This window comes from Eschrichtius robustus, chromosome 4 (genome assembly GCF_028021215.1).
Source record: "Eschrichtius robustus isolate mEscRob2 chromosome 4, mEscRob2.pri, whole genome shotgun sequence".
In the NCBI taxonomy this organism is placed as follows: domain Eukaryota; kingdom Metazoa; phylum Chordata; class Mammalia; order Artiodactyla; family Eschrichtiidae; genus Eschrichtius; species Eschrichtius robustus.
The window spans coordinates 150423782-150443550 of NC_090827.1; the positions used below are offsets into that span (position 1 = coordinate 150423782).

The window sequence follows — 19769 nt, forward strand, 5'->3', positions numbered from 1 at the left end:
TGAACCCTCCTGCACGTCCACAGGAGGGTCGTGGAGCCGCGTGGGTTCAAGCCCACGCTCGCGGAGTTTCATCTACAGCGTGCGTGGTCTGGGCAGCTCTTCCCATGCCCGGGCCAGCCATCGAAGCCTCCGGACTGTGCTTGCCTGCATCGGCTCCCCACTCCCACCCAAAGGTGAGCCGTCTCGACACCTGCAGCGACGGCCCAAGCGCGGTGCCCGGGCTGAGACCCACACCTGACTTCCCAGCTCTCCCCACCCCGGGGTGCCGGGTTTCGCCAACGCCCACAACTCCCAGTTTCCACGACGACCCCAGGACAGCATGTCACTGGGCTTTTCCTCAGAAAGAGCTCCCACAGCGAAACCCTCTTCACCCTCGGGGTCGGGGCACACCACGGCCTCGGTGCAGCCGCTGCGGAACCTCACACGCACAGAGGCTGAGCCCCGCCGGCGGGCACGCACCCTTCCAGGCAGCACCAAGCGCCTGCCTCTCGGTCCCGGCCCACCTCCCTCTGCCGGCTCCAGCCCGCGGGTGCCAGCCCATCGCCCCACCTCTCCCTCCAGCAGGTGTGAGGGCAGCAGTGCAGCCTCCTGCGGCCCGCGGCCCGCCCGCCCAGGCCCCTCTGTGACATGAAGCCGGGTCCCTCTACGCCGCCCACCTGAACCTGGTTCCGAAGGCAGCTTTAAAACAGCACAGGAGCTGCAGCTGTGCCGTACCCCCGAGCTGCCCCCGAGGGTGACCACCTAAAGGGAAACGCCCACTCCAGGAGGTATAATTTCTGCTCTCCCGTTCAACAGATGAGCCTGAGGACCTCGGAATCACACCCAGCATTGTGGGAGAAAAAATCTCATTTCGTCATGTGAGGATGCCTCACCCCATTTTGGAGCATTTCTACCAACGACTGAGCCACATCACGCCCGAGGACACCAGCCCGGTGTCGCGAATGCAACCAAGGAATGCTCTGGCCACCGCAAGTGGGCATCTAAGCGGTTTCGTGCTCTCAGAGCCCCGAGCCTGGGGCCTGCCCGCGCGTCCCCCTCGCTGCTTGGGTCTTGTGCAAAGGGAGGGCCAGACTCACCAGGGGCGGGACGCGCGTGTAGCTGTTGACGAGGGGCAAGCGGGCCAGGCTGACGACGATGTTCCTGAGCACTGGCGTGAGGAACGCTGGGGCGCTGCTGTTCCTTTTATGGCCCAAGGCCAGCACCAACGGCAGAGCCTCCACCATCTCGGCCACCATCCCACAGGCTGCAGCGACATACTGAGGGTCTAAACAGGCACCGTGGGTGACAGAGGACCGTTCTGTCAAAACACACCCCAAACCCACCATCCCTCCCCCTGACCTTCCCACCCTCGCAGATAGTAGGCACAGCCCCATTGCCGGCCACGCCCGCCAGAAACATGGAGCCCACGAGACTCCAGGCGGTCGCTGAAGGCCTACAGATCTCACCTCCTTCACATCCATCTAAACAAGCAGTCCTCTCCACATCGGCCAAGACTGGCACAAACACCTGGAACCTGGTCCCAGCCTCCCACCCACCCTGCATGTGCAGCCAGCTGACACCCAGGAGGAGGGTGCAGCCCCTCCCCGGGGCTTTGGCTTTCTCTGGCTCTCCCAGGACCCTGCGCTCGCTCGCCCCTAGGCTGGTGTGTAGAGACCCACGCTGTAATCCTCGGTTCACCGTTTCCCCAAGATCAGGGGTTCTGGTGGCTGGTGGAGGGATTCTGACGGGCTGCCGAGTCCTACCCGAGAAGTCCTGAGACAGAATGCTGAGGAAAACCCCACGTCCTGAGGGTTTAAGAACCACTGCACCTCGAGGGCAGGGGCACATTCTTCCTCACTTTGAGTCTGGCATAGAGTATGTGCCAAAAAATTATTTGCCAAGTTGATAAATGCTTAGGGTTGCGGATGGATACTATCCACCGGCCACGAGATTCAACAGTCTAGGCAGCTCCTTCACAGAGAGAAGGAATGACTACTGGACTTAAGGAATCGAGCCCTGAACTAAGAGGAACAAGGGGGACTTTAATACCATTTCCAGGACCATCTTTAAGAGGTACCATCCTACTGAGGTGATAAAGAAAGCGAGCTTCTTCCTCTGGCCAGGATGAAATTAACCAGCCTAAATGGGGCCATGGAGAACGAGCACAATTGTATTAACCCGAACTAAATATGCTCCAGCCAGTGGGCCTGCCTGCTCTGACTCAACCACGTGAAACGCCGCAACTATCTTCAGAGGGATGGAAATTCAAATTACAACTAACATACGGTGACATTCCCTGAGCACTTACAGCAAGCCTGGCACTTGTCGTGGGTTCTTTATGTGGATTAATTTACTTAATCCTCTGGCAGCCCCATCAGGTGAGTACTATTCTTATCCGTACTGCAGAAGCACAGGGTAGTAACTTGCTAAGGCCACACAGCCAGAAGGTGGCCGAGCAGGAAGTGAGTGCTTGCACGTTCCTCAGTTATCAGTAAGGAATCACTAAGTCACAAACTCGGGGATGGCAGAACCAGAGTCTTGAGATACAGGCTCAGAGAAGAGCTTGGCTGTGAACAAAACACCACCGCTTCTAGATGCTGTGCAACTGTAAAACCTTGAGTGGGTAACAAGAAGAAAAATTCCTATCTTAACACCACCAACAGGAACACTCTTGTCACTAACTGGGGTTGAGCAAAAGCTGGCAAAAGAAGACGCAAAGCATTTATCTACCTGCTATTACAAAGGCATGTTTCTTAAGCCAACAGAGCACGGATAAGATTTCGATATTCCAAGTAAGAGTGTTCCGTAAGAAAGACAGCCAAGAACTGCCAGGTGGGGCATTTACTTCCCACCTTTGTGGGACAGGCTGCAGGTTGGCATTCCCACCAGACCCTCTGGGGAAAGAGCCTGGAGGCCCCTGGTGACAAGAAGCTTTCCTCCCAACCTGCCTTGCCACCATTTTCAGAGTAAAATACCTGAGTCGGGAGAAAGTACATGAAAAACTAAGGTACATGGCTAAATCTAGGTTTAAATGATTTTGAATAGGTTTAAATGGATGAGATGTGTATTTCTTTCTTTTCTTTTTTTTTCTGTAGGGAGAGGAGGAATTTTCATTTAAAAGTCCACCAAAATATATGGCTGAAACAGACACTCAGGTTACCTAATATTCACGTGGTATTTCCACTAACTTTAAGTTTCTTAGTATTTTTATTCATTCGTTTGTTACTCAACGAACATGTGTTGATCCCTTACAGCAGTGAGAACACAGAGAAGGAAAACGGATGCCCTGCCCACAAGGAGCTCGGAGTCTGAGGTAAAGGACACAGAAGCAGCAAGTGCAGGGTGAAAACAGAGGCGGGGGGTGGTGGGGAAAGCGAGCGAGGATGGAGGGCAGGAGGCTCCCCCACGAGCGTGACACCCCAGCGGAGTGTGGGGTTCACAGGGAGCCAGACAGCAGAGGGTGCCCGCCAGCGGGACGTGCGAGGCAGCCCCTCGAATCGCCCCCGAACTCGGGGACAAGCACCAGGACACAGCCAAGTGAAGGCAGCTTCACACGTCCACACGGACCGCTTTAAAGGCCTCTTCTGTGAATGAATTTCAAGCCCCCAAAGACACTAGGTAAGACGTACTCTGTGTGTTTGAATCCACTTCGTCCTCTCTGGCGGCCTGTGGGGTGTTCGTCCTTCTTTCTGGACCAAGAAGCTGGTCCCCAGGCTGCACCACAACTAAAACCACAACAGAACAAACAGAAGGATTCCCATTCCTTTCATTCCGATTTTCACATTCATGCAGCCTCATGAATGTTTCAAAGTGACAGACTATGTCAAATGAGGTCTAGATTTCCTAGAATCAACTTTAGACCATCTTAGACGCAGCAGACTCAGGTATCAATCTCTAGGTTAATCCAAAATGCGCAAGGATTTGGACTTCTACACTCGGATTTCCAAGTCCTTCCCACTGTCTGCTGTTCGCCACCTCTAGCCCAGGGGGTCTTTATCAGATGGTTCATGATTCATTACTGCTAAAAGCATCAATGCAACCCCCAAGAAGTCTGGCTTTGATAAATTAGCCCCTGGATCTTCGTTTTCAGGGTGACTACAAATGCACAGATGAAAACAGTTTAAACAATGACTCTTCAAAACACCACTCTATAATGCTTAATTTAAAAATACAAAACTTCAGAACACCCTCTAACATGTAAACTGTAATGTCCAATTTTTTAAAAAATGTGGCTAATGACCCTTGTTAAGGACATTGTCCCTTGAAAAGAGCAAGTCACTTTTATTTTTCAATATACTAGTGTTACAATGCAGTATAGAAACAAGCATTTCAACTATAACAGAAAACAAGTAATTATTTGAATACAATCCTACTAATCTTATGATCATCTAGGACTAAAAGGATGAAACAGTCAACTAGGACCAGAAATCAAAGGGACATAAATTAGAAGTATTTTTTATGAAAGCTGGAATTCCAAGATCTAAACAAAATGACTGCAAAAGCAAATTCAAGTTAAATTCTAGTGTAGACCCCAAGATACTGGAGATTGAGGCAAGGCCCATATTTCATCCACCTCTTCACCCCCAATTCCCAACTTAGCACCTGGCAAACAGGTGGCACAAAATGAACGTCTGTGACGAGATCTGCGGAGCTGATTACTGGTTCAAGAGACAGAGGCAAGAAACCGTGCCGGTGGCGGACTCACGGGCTTCTAGGACGAACCGCACGCAGTGGATGAGGGAGCAGGCGTGGGTCACCATCTCAGCGGAGGACAGCAGGCGCCAGAGGCCAGGCAGCTGCAGAGCCAGGCAGCAGCAGTCCAGGCCCGCCTGCAGGTCCAGACTCAGCGGGATCTGCTCGTGCATCAGATGCCACGACAGGGCCTGGAAGGGCAGGCGCGTGTTAATGCAGGTTCGACCCACACCTCCTTCCTGCCACAGGGGCTGGCAGGGAAGCTGAGAACCCCCTGCAGTCGAGGAACCGTCCAAAGCTCCCTCCAGAGGGATGGCTCTCGAGCCACCATCCCCAGCTCCCTCCGGTTCAATCCTGACCCACCTGCTCACTGAAGTACCCCCGCCCACTCCCACTCTGGGAGTGGAACGCAGAATGCCCAACCTGACGTGGCTGCCCGCCCCCAGCATCCTGCCCTGGCCGCACAGCCTGCGGGCTAGGCTCTCCCTCGGGGCTCCCACTGCCCAGGGCCTCGCCTCAGCTGCAGTCACGAAGGCTGAACCTGACAGCCGCGCTGGGGTTCAAATGCTGGAATGGCTACTTCCCAGCGGGTGAACCCGGTGAAGTCGCTGAGCCTCTTAAGCCCTGCTCCTCTCATCTGTAAAACGGGAATAACAGCCCACCTCACAGGGTTGCAGTGAGACCTGAATGAGATGATGCAGGGCGTATGGTCCTGCACGCAGCGGGCACGTGACGGCTGGCAGGGGCCACTCTGTATTGTAACCGTACGATTGTTTGCCAGCCTTCCCACTACACTTGAAGCCTAAAGGGCAGGGGTCACAGCTATCTGGCTCGGCCTGGCTCAAGTAGGGGCTTGTTTGTCGCCTTCTGAACAGCTGTGCGAACGCCCTCTGGACGCCCCCCCCTCCCCGCTGGGAGGTGGCAGGGGGTGTCGGCACTGGGTCAGCCCTGTCTCTGTCTCCAAGGGTGCAGGCCAAACTCTCTTCTCTAGAAGTCGTACAAAAAGGCAATGCACACACGTATGTACACGTTTTGGGGGTGTTTATAAGTATTAACACAGAGTGTTCAGTTCCCCACAGCTGAAATATCAGGTTTATTGCTCAATTTAAAATATAACAAATTTCTCAGATTATTATTTACTAAGTATCTAAAATTAGGATACATACTACATTTGCACAGCTTCTTCTTCCTTGGAAAAAATTTTTAAATGGATGGTTTGTACTAACTCAAAAAAGTATCTTAGCATCAAGGAAACAAGATTCACATATAAGTGCATGACAACTCCCCATGCTAGGCTCGGGAGACCCTGGGCGGGAGCCCAGGTCCCAGACCTGACTCTTCAGAGTGCCCCCCTCCCCTGCCCTGAGGCAGGGACGAGAAGGGCTGTGTTGTCAACCTCACAAGGCAACCGTGGGGAACGGAGCAATAAGGGGTGTGACGGAGCTCGGCAAGGCAGGGGACGGATGTGACATGCGGCAGCGATCACTGCTGGAAGGACAGGCCACGGGCGCCGGGCTGCACACAGCTCTGCATTTTCAGACGGAGGAGCTTCTTCCCTCTGCACTGAGTGCCAAGTTCCCAAGCTGCCTCTTACCTCGAGGGTCATGACCACAAACTTCACGGTGTCCCTCTCCTTCTCAGGAGGAAGGTGCAAGTGGCCGGGCAGTTTGGAGAACACCAGCAGGTACTGGGCCAGGGCCCGGGCCAGAGTGGTCAGGGTCCGATACAGCACGGCATCCCCTGAAACAGAAGGCCTCCGTGGGGGCAAGAGCCTTCAGCAGAGGCTCTGACCTTTGAAAGACTGGCAGTCGGGCCCCCCGCCGAGAATCTGATGGGGACTAAAGACATGGCTCGCGGAAGCACACAGGCACACAACCCGTCACCCCGCGAGACCAGGACCCACATTCCCGAGGCTGAGCCTGCGTTCCTCGCAGGCCCCGAGCCCAGGCCATGTCAAGGAACGGCCAAGCAGCATACACACCAAAAGACACGCAGAGCCGGGGCCCCAGTGCAGGTTCTCGGTGGCCTCTGTAAGTGCCTTTGGTGTATCAGATCGACAGTGTGGACTGTATTTTCACTCGGTACAGAGCATGGCACTGGCTCTGCAGCATTTTTTAAAAATAAGGGGACTTTGGGCTTCCCTGGTGGCGCAGTGGTTGAGAATCTGCCTGCCAATGCAGGGGACACGGGTTCGAGCCCTGGTCTGGGAAGATCCCACATGCCGCGGAGCAACTAGGCCCGTGCGCCACAACTACTGAGCCTGCCCGTCTGGAGCCTGTGCTCCGCAACAAGAGAGGCCGCGATAGTGAGAGGCCCGCGCACCGCGATGAAGAGTGGCCCCCACTTGCTGCAACTAGAGAAAGCCCTCGCACAGAAACGAAGACCCAACACAGCCAAAAATAAATAAATAAATAATTTTTAAAAAAAAACCTAAGGGGACTTCGATTTTAATTACCAAAGAGATCACCCAACTTGCTCCAATAGGCGGCAGGCTCTGCAGGCAGGCGCGGCTGGAACACGTGGTGGACAGCGGGCAGCCGCTGAACCACGCTGGTCAGGCGGTCTAGAGTTGCCGTGCGAGCTGCTGCAAAAAGGGGGCTCTTCTGGCCCCCACAGATCTCACGCACGCCCAGGCCCAAGCACGGGGCTAGCAGGCTCAGGTTGAACTCCTGAATCGGGGCATTAAAGGTTCAACAATGACGATTACCAGCTTTCAGTCGGGCAAGAGAAACACAGTAGAGGAGAATGCAAACATTTCTGAGATAACAGATTAGTACGCCATCCAAAACATTTGAAAGAATACCTTATTCTACTTCTGTTACAAATAAATGAACATCTCCGTTTAACATATGATCAGTGAAGTATATTTCTGGTCTCTTTTGGGTACTTTAATTTTAAAGAAGTATTTTTTTATGTCTTCAGATTTATTTGAAATCAAATATTTAATATGATGAAATTTTAATTGATGAAGATACAACATCAAGCTGATGTGCCATCCAAGAAATAGTGAAACACCAGACATCTCAACGTTTGAAAAAGACAAGTTATGTTCAAAAGCAGCTGAAATAAATCAAAGCAGTCGTATAAATGCCACAAGTTTGATTGGAAAAACAGCATTTCATACGATATTGTTTCAATTTGTATTGTGCTTTGCCAACTTTTTAAAGCCATTTAAGGATCTTTTTGGCCAATCTTAATTTAGTTAATATTCAGAAAAGCACATGTCACCGTCAGTGGCCAAAATCGACCCCTAGCTGTTGCAGCTGAGCCTTTCTTTAATGCTGTTAAAAGTCTAATGAGCAAATTTGGAAAATTCAGTTGGTTATTAAGCAAATTTATTGCTTATCAGCAAATCAGCTGTCACTGAATGGCTCTTAAAATGAGTTTGGCAAACTGGTTTTGGGCCAATTCTCCTGTTTTCCCCATGTAGCTCTTACTTTCAAACTGAGGGAGGGTCAGTGCTTGGGAACATGTGGCTGCACCCTGAGGCTCTCTACGCCACACCCGCCGGTCCTTGCCATCCCCCACATCCCTGCTTCACTCCCACGTGGCATATTTCCAGGCAGCACTATTAACACCTGAAGGTTTATCGGCTGCTGGTCCCAGGAGGTCTGAGAAGGAACCTGCCAAGGCTGTGGCTGGACAGCACCATCAGGGGGGCTCCACCCCTCACAGCACCGGTCCAACAGCTGAGGACAGGGACATGGGCACCCTGCCAGGGCTCCTGGGCCAGCTCCGCCCAGCAGGCCTGTGTGCCACCTAGTGAGGGCAGGGGGCCTCACTGCACACAGTGGGGGAGCGGACCCCGCTCCAGGTAGGGGGGCGCTTACTAAATCCCACAACATCGTGAAAAGGTCACTTAAATCACGCACCATGGCACCATCTCAGTACTTCTGCTCATGAGCACGAGACAAGCAGTCAGAACTCATTATAACCTCAGGGAACCTATTTTCTTTAAATGCACGAAAAGGTGAGTTAAACACAATTCCCCTCCTTTTAAGACTCTAACGTGGCTGAAATAACATCTTGTCCTGTCTGGATTAGGGTCTCTGCTGTTAAGGCACAAAGGTAAGTGGCGCACATGGCAATTAGGTCACGTGACAATGAAACAAATCAAACACGTGTGAGTAACCAGAGAAAGGGTTCCCAAGGGTCCCGCGGCTCCACTGTACCGAGTTCATCATGAACGCGCTCAAGTCATCCGGAGGGATCCGATTCACCAGCTCTGCCCCTTCCAGCAGTGCAGAGTCTGACCGCGTCCAGCACTGGGACTGAACCAGACGTACGTACCAGTCCTGGGGAGGAGAAAAGGTGGATGATGGGATGCGACTGGGCAGGCTCTCAAGGGGCTCCAACTTGACCGGATACACCTTGCTTCTTCTCCTACTGACCCTCATGTCCTGTGGCCCCAGATCAAAGGACAAGTGGCCTCCCTGGACCATGAATACAGCTTTGGTAAAACTGGATGCTGTGGCTGTGCGGGCTGCTCAGCGCCCCACGGGCCTTTTCCATGGGAACTGGCACGAGGGCTGTGTCTTTGGACTTGCTGTTACCTGTCTGGGCACCCTCTCCCCTCACCTGGTGAACGCTCCACTGTCCCCCAAACTCAGTGAAGTACTGAGGGGAGCGGGCCCACCTCCCTGCCCACCCCTTGCTGGGCATCGTGCTGATCATCTTCTACTGGGGGGTCTGCTTTCCTCTTCTCTCCCCAGGGCCAGTGCAGCGGAGGGGCTGAACAAACCATGCCTGAGAACAGCGGCCCGGACTCTGCTATCTACGCCTGGGCTGCTGGATTTTGGGCTCCAAGTTCATATTTAAAATGAACCCTCTCCAGGCAAGGAGCATACCAAGGCCCTACCAAGGCCCCACCAAGGCCCCAGATGGCCCCCCGCTCTGAGGTGTGAGCGGGGAGGGTGATGACAAGGTACCAGGTCCCCTGGGGTGGTGGGGTCAATATGCAGCGGGTCAGCAGGCGTAAGGAGAGGGAGACAGGGCAGGTGGGCAGGCCGTGGCCACCTGTCTCCTGATTCTCCATTAATCACCATGACCCTCAGCCCCCTTCTAATGACCCAAGTCAGCACTTCCTTTCTCACCCCACGCCCCCTGCTAAAGACCCAGGCTGGACCTCATGGGTCCTGTCGCTGATGTGACTGTGCCCATTGCTGGCAAGAAACAGGGCAGGTCGAGAGCCCTCAGGGGCCGTGCTGAGCGCCAGGACGTCCTGCCGCCTGAGCCACCCGCTGCAGAGGCACTCAGTGCCCCGAGGAGGCCCTGTGCGTCACACCCAGACGTGCTGGACACTTACTTTGTCAGGACTCACTGTCTCCAGTGCCAGGGGCCCGTCCCCGTCCAGCGGGTGGGGCGTGACCAGAGGAGCGGGGCCACGCGACGCCGGTGCGGTGGCGAGACGAAGCCTGTCCAGCAGGGAGTAGAGCCTTTGGTGTCTGAAATCCAATCACACACGGGTTAGGGCACAGCTGCACGGGAGGGAGCAACGGTGGCTTCTTACAGCGAGGCGACACGTTTGAAAGTTTCTGTTCAGAGCTATTTCTCACCGACACTCAAGTCATGACGCAAATTCAGGCCCCAGTTTACTGGTAACAACCACAGTTTATGCCCCAGAAGTATTTTTCAGAAATTTCATTTATACTCAAACACTGCAGCAGGCAATACACGGCCTAACAGCTAATACAGGCACTCTTTATAAACACAAAACGGACCACCTAAGATCCCAGTGCACAAAATCTCCTACTTTACCTCCCCACAATATACAATCTATACCAATTTACATTCATTTCATAAAAGAATCACCTCATCTGGCACAAAATATTTTTACCCCTCCTCGTCTGCCTGAATACTAAGTCTAGGGTCGAAAATAGGGATAGTGTCACCTCTCACCACCTGCTACGAGAACAACAACTTCATGATGCAAATTACAACGTAAGTCACCCAGCATACAGACAAGTCACCTAAGGCCTCGTACTGCCCAAGTCCTACCCCTTCTCGATTAAAGAAACCAGCAACAGCTACTCTTAACACTGAAGTCACAGTACAGTAACCAGATCCTCTCTCACACACGTTTTCCCTGCTGTGGAGGAGAGAAGATAAAGGCTTCTCTTCATTTATTTTGCAGTCACAGAAATACACTCATGTAACAGACATCAGGATTTCTGGTAAAGGCCTCAAAAAGACTTTGCAAACAAAATTAGGTGATAAACAGCCACAGAGAGACAAAATGTTGACAAGATGTAGAAACAATTCTCGCCGAGAACTAGGTAACGTCTCTCAGCTCTGCCAGGTCTTATTTAGCAATCAGATCACAGGCTTTGATTTTTGCTAAGACAGAGCTGATCGATGACTCATCGCAGATGGTGAGTGGAGGCCACAGGAACACCCGCCACCCTCACACAGCCACGGCGCCTTATCGCGGCAGAGGTGACACTGCCAGCTGTTCCTCACTGTGTACACGTTGAGATCCGACTGTGTTCACGTTGAGATCCGACTGTGTTAATTTCGGAAGGCTCTCTCTCAAGGCCCTCCTGCAGTGAACCCACCAATACGGCACGCCAGCCTCTCAACCTGCGAGTCTGCGCCCTCACAAACCCTAGTCTTTACAGTCAAAAAGCAAGGAGCACCCGGCCCCGGCGTTACCTCTGCGCTAACCCGCTGCTCTGCAGGTGCTCCTGGATCCTGCTTAGCTCTTCCGCCGGCAGCTGGGCCGTGCTGTTCTAAAGCAGACAAGAACACGTCAGTGGGGCTGCAACGCACAAGAGTCAAAGCCACCTGTGCTCATTTCCAGAAGATAAGGGGCACGTGAGGCTCTGGTAGCAAAGGCGGACTAGGAGAAGTACAGGAAGCGCCCATAGCGGACGCACAAGGAGTGACCAGTTCATCTGTGCTGCACGCCCCCCTCGGTGGCCACGTGAAGACCATCCCCGTGCAGGAGGAGCCAGCCAAGTGTTCCGCCTGCCCTGCCAGGTTTTCAGTAAAACACGACAGCCGTGTTTTCTCCCCGTACCTGTAAATTTGCAGCCAGAAGCATCTCCACCCGGCGACAAGCAAGGGTGTCGACCATGTGAGCCAGCACACGGAATGGAGTACACAAAAGCTTGTCCACGTACAGCGTCAGCACGGCGCCCGACTGGCTCAGGTGGATCCCTTCCAGGCACTGGAGGGTTTTCTTCAGCGTGGTGGGCTGCGGTTTGAGAGAAGGAGAGACACGACAGCAGAGGGTTTTGCCCGCTGGAAAGAGCAGTTTAAAAATGCCAACCCTCCATTTTTAAGGCAGAGAAAACTGGCGACAGCCGGCACCAGGGAGACTTACAGTTGAAAGATTTTCACAACGAGACTGAATTGCCTGTATGAAAAGGCCACTGGCCGCGGAATTCCGGTGGACAGCACTGATGAAGTCCTGCACGGGAGGCTCGTGGGACAGGCTGATCAGATCCTGAATGTGGTTGACGATGAGCCATGTTAAGTGCTCTGAATCGTGCAGGTTCTGGCACTGAGGACAAGACAACAGTGAAAGGCCATCTTCTAGTGGACAAGGCAAGAGCAGACACCAGCGCCATAGAAAAGGCCAGAAGTGGTAGGAAGGAGAAAACCAACTCCGAATTATAATCCTCACTGAAAGTATTTAGTGTTTGAGCACCATAACTGACGAGGTGACAACACGCTTTACAGAGCCGGCACCCGCAAGTGTGCACCGCGGCCGAGCTGCCCAAAGTCAGGCCCCAGGGAAGTGCGCCCCAGCGGCGCAGCTCAGGGACACAGGAGAGGAGCGTGGCCCAGGGCCGCGGGGGTCTGGGGCACCTGAGAGCCCGGCGCCTCCCGAGGGCAGCGGGAACGGCGTGACTGGCCCGAGCTGAGACATGAGAGCAGGTGGCACTCCCGTCCAGGGCAAGCCCTGCCTCGCCCAGGCCTCAGTCCGGCCTCCCGACGGGAATTCTCCAGTTACCCTCGCTCCAATTTTGTGACAGGTCAGCGGAAAAAAAGAATTTACTGTAACTGTCACAGTTTTGATAGAATTCCCGAATCTAAAATATGAGTAGTTCCCACAGATCAAATGGATCTTAAGGGAAGAAATTTCATGTAAGAGTTATAAGGAAATGAGAAAAATACAGTTTTAAATTTTGGGTTGGCCAAAAAGTTTGTTCGGTTAATGAATACGTTGTTCACTAAAGTTCTTGGTGGGACTTCCCTGGTGGTCCAGTGGGGGGTGGTCCATGCTCCCAATGCAGGGGGACCAGGTTCGATCCCTGGTCGGGGAACTAGATCCCACATGCTGCAACTAAGAGTTCGCAAGCCACAACTAAGAGCTTGCGTGCCACAACTAAAAGATCCTGCAGGCCGCAACTGAGACCTGGTGCAGCCTAAATAAATAAATAAATACATATTTTTTAAAAAAAGTTCTTGGTGAAAATGAAAAATGTCTTTTATTTTTACTTAAAGCCGAACAAACCTTTTGGCCAACCCCACACATATGTTGCCTTTTCAATGTAATTCATGACCCTAGGCAGAAATTATAAAACGAGATAAATTTTTTGGCATATGGTTAATGCTTAATACTTTTCCTGTGGGATAATTTGATAGTATTAACTTATAAAATAAATATTTTTCTTACTTTTCTGTGAAAACAGCATTATATAACTATATCAAATTATTTCTCAAAAGTGGAACAAGATAGAATAACTATTTCAACATCAAGAATGTAAAGCAAGGGGCTTCCCTGGTGGTGCAGTGGTTAAGAATCCGCCTGCCAATGCAGGGAACACGGGTTCAAGCCTGGGCCTGGGAAGATCCCACATGCCGTGGAGCAACTAAGCCCGTGAGCCACAACTACTGAGCCTGCGTGCCACAACTACTGAAGCCTGAGTGCCTAGAGCCCATGCTCCGCAACAAGAGAAGCCACCGCAATGAGAAGCCGCACTCCACAACGAAGAGTAGCTCCCGCTCACCGCAACTAGAGAAAGCCCATGCGCAGCAATGAAGACCCAACACAGCCAAAAATAAATAAATTTACAAAAAAAATAGAATGTAAAACAAAACATGAGTATTAACAAATTGCTATCATGGCAAAAAAGATCTCAACAAGCAGCTGAGGGGAAGGAGTCTACTCCTTTTCCGATGTGCTGCTGAGTGACAGCGGCCCTCATGGCACCATGTCTGCACCAAAGGAAGGCAGCACTTTCTATCAGCCTGGAAAAGGTATCAGATCCCAGTGAGAGTGGAACAACGAGTTCTCTCTGAGTAATACGATTACAGATTTTATTTTCTTCTGTTTACTTATTTGGTTTTTATAAATTTTTTGTATTAAACAAGAGATGTTAGTTTTATGGTCAAAAATTCCACAAAAGTTATTTTTTAGAAGAATGTCATTCAAACAGGAATCTAAAAATGCAGCAATTAACATTCTAACACCTTTTCCACAGATTAAAAAATTTTTTTAATCAGAACCTCACTCAGTCAAACTTGTAACTTTTTATTATTATTGTTACTCCATGGTGTCCCTCAAAACAACAAAGGTGCCCAGCACTGCGAGTGGTGCGGAGCAAGTGACTGCCCACTGGAACTTTTACAGACAAACTTAAACTCCCAGGGCTGGACGCCAAGCCTGATTTCCAATTATACTTGGGAGCAGGATTCAACTTTAATTTTAGTTTTTCATTCTGGTGGAGTGACGGACGGTGGAAGTCAGTCTGTAGAAGCATCATCCGCACGAGGTGTTTTCCAGCCCCCAACCCGCCCCTCCTCGCAATTTCAAACTTACGACATAATCGCAGAAGAGAATGAGAGCTCCTCTTCGTACTATTTCTCTATTGCACATTCCCAGTTTGGAAGCCACATCAGAATCCTCGTCCTCTCCAGACATCTGGGGACTAAGTGACTTCGTGCTGGACAGACTGCGTCTTCTAGAAGGAGCAACAGAAGCTCTGACAGCGTTTCTGAGATGACAGCCGGCTTATTTTCAAAACACTGAAGATGACTGTCGTTTAGTCCCAGTTCTAAAGCAGACAGTTACTTTAATGTGTAAGATCTACTCTTAGTGATCTGTTTCTGAGCTATGATAAAGCACATATGGAAAACTAAAATAAACAGAGGATCTAACAGGCAGAAAATTAAAATGCTTGACTGAAAGGCAAAATCCACCACGAAGTTGCACATTCAATCAGCGCTCTTATCTCACTGGCTATGTCTGATGGCAGAGCTATTGCTTTTGAAATTCGAGGTTTTAGCTTGCTATGAAAGCCGTCAAGTGACAGAAGAAAAACCTTTGTATTTCCATACTTTACTCTTCAATTACCAACGAAAAGTTACAACCCTAAGCATGCCCACAGTGTCTGTGCTATTATGGAAACCCTGTTTAAAAGCATTTCTGCAAAATTAATTCCCCACTAGTGAAGGTTATTTCACTTCATCTTTACTTCTTCTCACCTTGTCTTTTTTCTTTCTAAGGAGATGGTAATTACAAACTTTGGGACTCTCAGTACTGGCCACAACTCTTAAAACACAGTAGCTGCCATGCTCACAAACAGCCCTCTGACTTGAGGGTAAGATAATCCCCTCGCCTCGGCGGCCAAGAGCCTACAAGTCTCTGCTAAGGCTTAGTGGAGACGAAGATGACACCAGGACTAGAATATTCTGGAATGTGTCAACTCTTCCTGTTAACGCCTCAGGATTTAGAAGAGAACTGTTATAAAAAATTCTATCACGACAGAACGTGGATCAGTGGTTACCGAGGGAGGGGCAGGGGGAGGGGGTGGCTGCACAGGGACAGGAGGGAATTCTCTGAAGTGATGATACTGGTCTAACTCTTGATTGTGGTGGTGGTGACCTGACTATATCGGGTACAAAAGAGGACATTCTACTGTACTGTAAATTATATGTCAATTAAAAACTAACAAACAAAAAACCTTTCCTTTCTCAGTCAGCCCTCCTGCCAGCCCCAACATGACTTATATTCAAGCTGTAATTCTGTGTTTTGTAATAGTATAGCTATAGGGGAAAAAGCCTCTGGAAGAGAAGGGGAGAATTTGCAGTTCAAATATTAGCAGTGGACACAAAGAAGGTCCAACATCAACCCAAATTTAGTCCCAGTTTGTAGGAGGGCAAGCCCCCAAGACCTCAGGACAGACACTGCCAGCTACTGATAGCAAATGAACTTCCCAAATAAAAGATGACTGCGTATGCAGGACCCTAACCGTCCACCAAAAGGTAGGACAGGTAGAAAGCAAATCATAAGACTATGATGATTTAATCCCCCAAATAAGAAGCAGACAAGAGCAGACCCGACTGTGGCAACCATGGGTACTTCCAGGAAGTGTGGCCTGGGAGCCCATACTCATCTGAGAGCCAGCACTGAGCTGCATACAGAACCTCTGTAACGATTGATAGAGCAGCTCTATATCTGCTGAGTACACAGACAGAAAATAATGACTTGTACTTTGTATTCCAAAATTCTAGTAATTCATTTTTATTATCTTTTGGAAATAGAGATACTCATCATCAAAACCAGACAAGGACACCACAAAAAAAGAAAATCACAGGGCAATATCCTTGATGAACATAGATGCAAAAATCCTCAACAAGATATTAGCAAACTGAATGCAACAGTACATTGAAAGGATCATATACCATGATAAGTGGGATTTATTCCACGGATGTAAGGATAGTTCAGCATCCATAAGTCAATCAATAAAATACATCATGTTAACAAAATGAAGAATAAAAAATATGTGATCATCTCAATGGATGCAGAAGCATTTGACAAACTTCAACATCTACTTATGATAAAAACTCTCAATAAAATGGGTACAGAGAGAACGTACCTCAACATAATAAAGGCCATATATGACAAGCCCACAGCTAACATCATACTCAATGGTGAAGAGCTGAAAGCTCTTCCTTTAAGATCAGGAACAAGACAAGGATCCCTACTCTCGCCACTTTTATTCAACATAGTATTGGAAGTTCTAGCCAAAGCAATTAGGCAAGAAAAAGAAATAAAAGGCATTCAAGTCAGAAAGAAGTATAATTTTCACTACTTACAGATGACATGATACTATACATAGAAAACCCTAAGGAGTCCACTAAAAACCTGTTAGAAGTAATCAATGAATTCAGTAAAATTGCAGGATACAAAATCAATATACAGAAATCTGTTGTATTTCTATACACAAATAACAAACTATCAGAAAGAGAAATTAAGGAAATAATCCCATTTACAATTGCATCAAAATAATAAAATACCTAGCAATAAATTTAACCAAGGAGGTGAAAGAACTATACACTGAAAGACACTGATGAAAGAAGCTAAAGAAGACAAAAATAAATGGAAAGATATTCCATGCTCATGGATTAGAAGAATTAATATTGTTAAAATGTTCATACCACACAAAGCAATCTACAGATTCAATGCAATCCCCATCCAAATTCCAATGGCATTTTTCACAGAACTTGAACAAAAAATTCTAAAATTTGCATGGAACCACAAAAGACTCCGGACAGCCAAAAGCAATCTTGAGAAAGAAGAACAAAACTGGAGGTATCACGTTCCCTGAATTCAAACTACACTACAAAGCCACAGTAATCAAAGCAGTATGGTGTTGACATAAAACCAGACACACAGATCAATGGAACAGAAAATAGAGAGCCTAGAAATAAACCCACACTTATATGACAGTTTCAGCTATAATAGGTGAAAATAATCGAGTTGGGGGATCATGCATGCACACATGTCTGTTAATGTGTGATAGTGGGCAAGTTATTTAACTTCTCTGGGAAAAGAAGTTTCCTTGTCTATAATATACACGCATTTCGAGAGATTTTAATAACTTATCATAGTGGAAAGCCCACAGAACAATATCTGGCACTTAATGCCATATAAGTGCTAGTGATCTATATATGAGGTCTTTACCAATACATTATTATTATTTCTATTATCAGGGTAATTAAATCACTAACTCATGTTAGTGCTGGGAACACAATGAGGGCCCTTGTGGGTATTATGATCTAGAGGGAGAGATATTAACCAAATTATCACACAAATAAATGTCAAATTACAGTCTCAACACATGCCACAAAAAAGAGGCACAGGTTGGGGTAAGAGCAGATAGTGAGACTTCACCAATCAAAGAGAAGTCAGGAAGGCTTCCCTGAGGAAGTAATGACTGAGCTGAGAACCCAGAATCAGTGAGTTTCCCATAGCTGCTAACATACGGAGAGAAATCAGGAAAATGTAAGTTGAACTATTAAAAAGCTGGCAAAAAATTAATCAATATCATGAAGCCCGTGTCTGTCCCTTAGATCCCATCTGCTCTTGCCGACTCTAGGATAACGCTCTCTTCTGTAAGGGTCACCCATGCCATTCGTTCTCTCATCTAGAAACTCTCTCATGTCCCCATTTCCCATGTCTCTATTTCCCTCCAGAGCGAACCTCCTCCTAACCGCTGTGTAGAGCTGCTCTCTAAATGTCCCTCTTCCGTCATCTTTTTTCCTTAACTTTTATTTTGAAAACTTTCAAGCTGATATAAAAGCTGAAAGAATAATTCAATTAACAGCGACCTACTCTTCACCTAGATTCAACTACTAGTAAGTCACCACCTTTGTGCTCAGGCACGCACTCCACACACATGCACGTCCTCCACACCTACACACATACCCTACACACACTCGACACTCATGCACACTGTACACACACGCAATTTGGAGGGCTGTGCCATTTGAGAGTAATCTGCAGGTCAAGAGACTGCACCCTTAAATACCTCAGCAACTGTGTCCCCTAAGAGCTACTCATAACCAAAAGCAACAGGTTATGTAGAGCTCACATTCAAATGTAGCTTGTTGACCCAATAATGTCCTTTCTAGTGGTTTCATCCGCCAGATCCGGAATGTAATCAAGGTTCATAAAACTGTACCTGTTTGTCATGCACTCTTACGTCTTTTCATCCAAGCAAACAGTTCTGTATCTTCCATGACACTGACTGACACTGCTGGAGAGCCCACGTGAGCCTTCTGTGGAAGGCCCTCTATTCATCAGACTGGGGTCTGCCCTCCCATTTCCTCTTGAATCCACTCTAGGTCGGCCTCTGCCCTCACTGCCCACCATATGTACAAAGGCAGAGGAAGAGGAGGAGGAGGAGGAGGAGGAGGAGAAGGAGGAGAGTGGGGGAGAAGCTAAGAAACACTGGCTGAGGGATCCATCTGGGTGGTGGATGCCTTCTCACTTACCGTCCACCCACCCAACATGTGTTAGTATTATCAGCTAACTCAAGTCCTGCCCTTGGTGTCCAGGAAGGCTACTGGGGAGGCTGCAAAAACACAAGAGCCCAGGACCCTAATTCCTACGATGCCCAGCCATCCGGTCCGACAGAGGGCTGGAGCACAGGCTTGGTCCCTGGAGCAAGCCCCCTGGGTGCTGCTCTGAGGCACAATCCTCAAGGACCCAGGGCCTCACTGCTCAGAGCGCCCTCCATGGATCAGAGCACTGGTACCCCAGGGGCCTGGAAGAAATGCAGAGTCCCAGGCCCCATCAGCCATTTGCTGAATCAGAATCTGATTTGAACAAGCTCCCCAGCTGATTTATATGCTCAGTGAAGAAGCTCTGAAGTAGAAGACACCGATTTTCTGTTTCCAACTCTCACAATACTTAAGTCATCATGACAGGCTTAAACTGTTCTCTAAGCATGTCAAATGTTTTCACTGCTCTGTCCTCCCCAACTAACTGTAAGCACTTGAAGGGCAGGAAGCAGCGATGATTCTTCCTTTGCATATCCCACAACATACAGCACAGGGCAGAGGGGTAATACTCCTGCTCACGCTGGCTTTTCCACCTGAGAGCACTGGACCAGCCAACGCGGGACCCACGGCCTCACTTGGCTGTCTTTCCATGCTGAGCAGAGAGGAGCTGACTTCAACCCTGCAGCCCCTGCAGTCTCCTATTTCCAGAGCTTTCTCTCCTCGCCATCGGCTCTTGAGTCTTCCCGAAACACTGCACTGAGGACTCAGCTGCGCGGTGGCGGGGGGCGGGGGGGGTTGGGTGGTGGAAATCAAATCTTTTCTTTCCACATATGTACAAATGGCTAAGCAAGAGGGTGCCT

At 49.5% G+C, this 19769-nt stretch overlaps 1 protein-coding gene across 5 annotated transcripts in view; it reads right to left on the reverse strand.

The window, feature by feature from the left end:
* The window catches only part of HTT (huntingtin), a 146243-nt gene that overhangs the window by 13936 nt on the left and 112538 nt on the right, over window positions 1-19769 (reverse strand). For 4 of the 5 annotated variants that reach the window (XM_068543520.1, XM_068543518.1, XM_068543519.1 and 1 more), the window contains 11 exons: window positions 14441-14582; window positions 11996-12175; window positions 11690-11866; window positions 11323-11399; window positions 9977-10115; window positions 8844-8966; window positions 7127-7340; window positions 6266-6411; window positions 4685-4862; window positions 3609-3704; window positions 1077-1264 (listed from right to left, as the gene is read on the reverse strand). In XM_068543520.1, the coding sequence (XP_068399621.1) occupies window positions 1077-1264; window positions 3609-3704; window positions 4685-4862; window positions 6266-6411; window positions 7127-7340; window positions 8844-8966; window positions 9977-10115; window positions 11323-11399; window positions 11690-11866; window positions 11996-12175; window positions 14441-14582 (1660 nt within the window). The remainder of the gene's footprint in view (window positions 1-1076; window positions 1265-3608; window positions 3705-4684; window positions 4863-6265; window positions 6412-7126; window positions 7341-8843; window positions 8967-9976; window positions 10116-11322; window positions 11400-11689; window positions 11867-11995; window positions 12176-14440; window positions 14583-19769) is intronic. The other variant, XM_068543517.1, reaches the window with a different exon arrangement.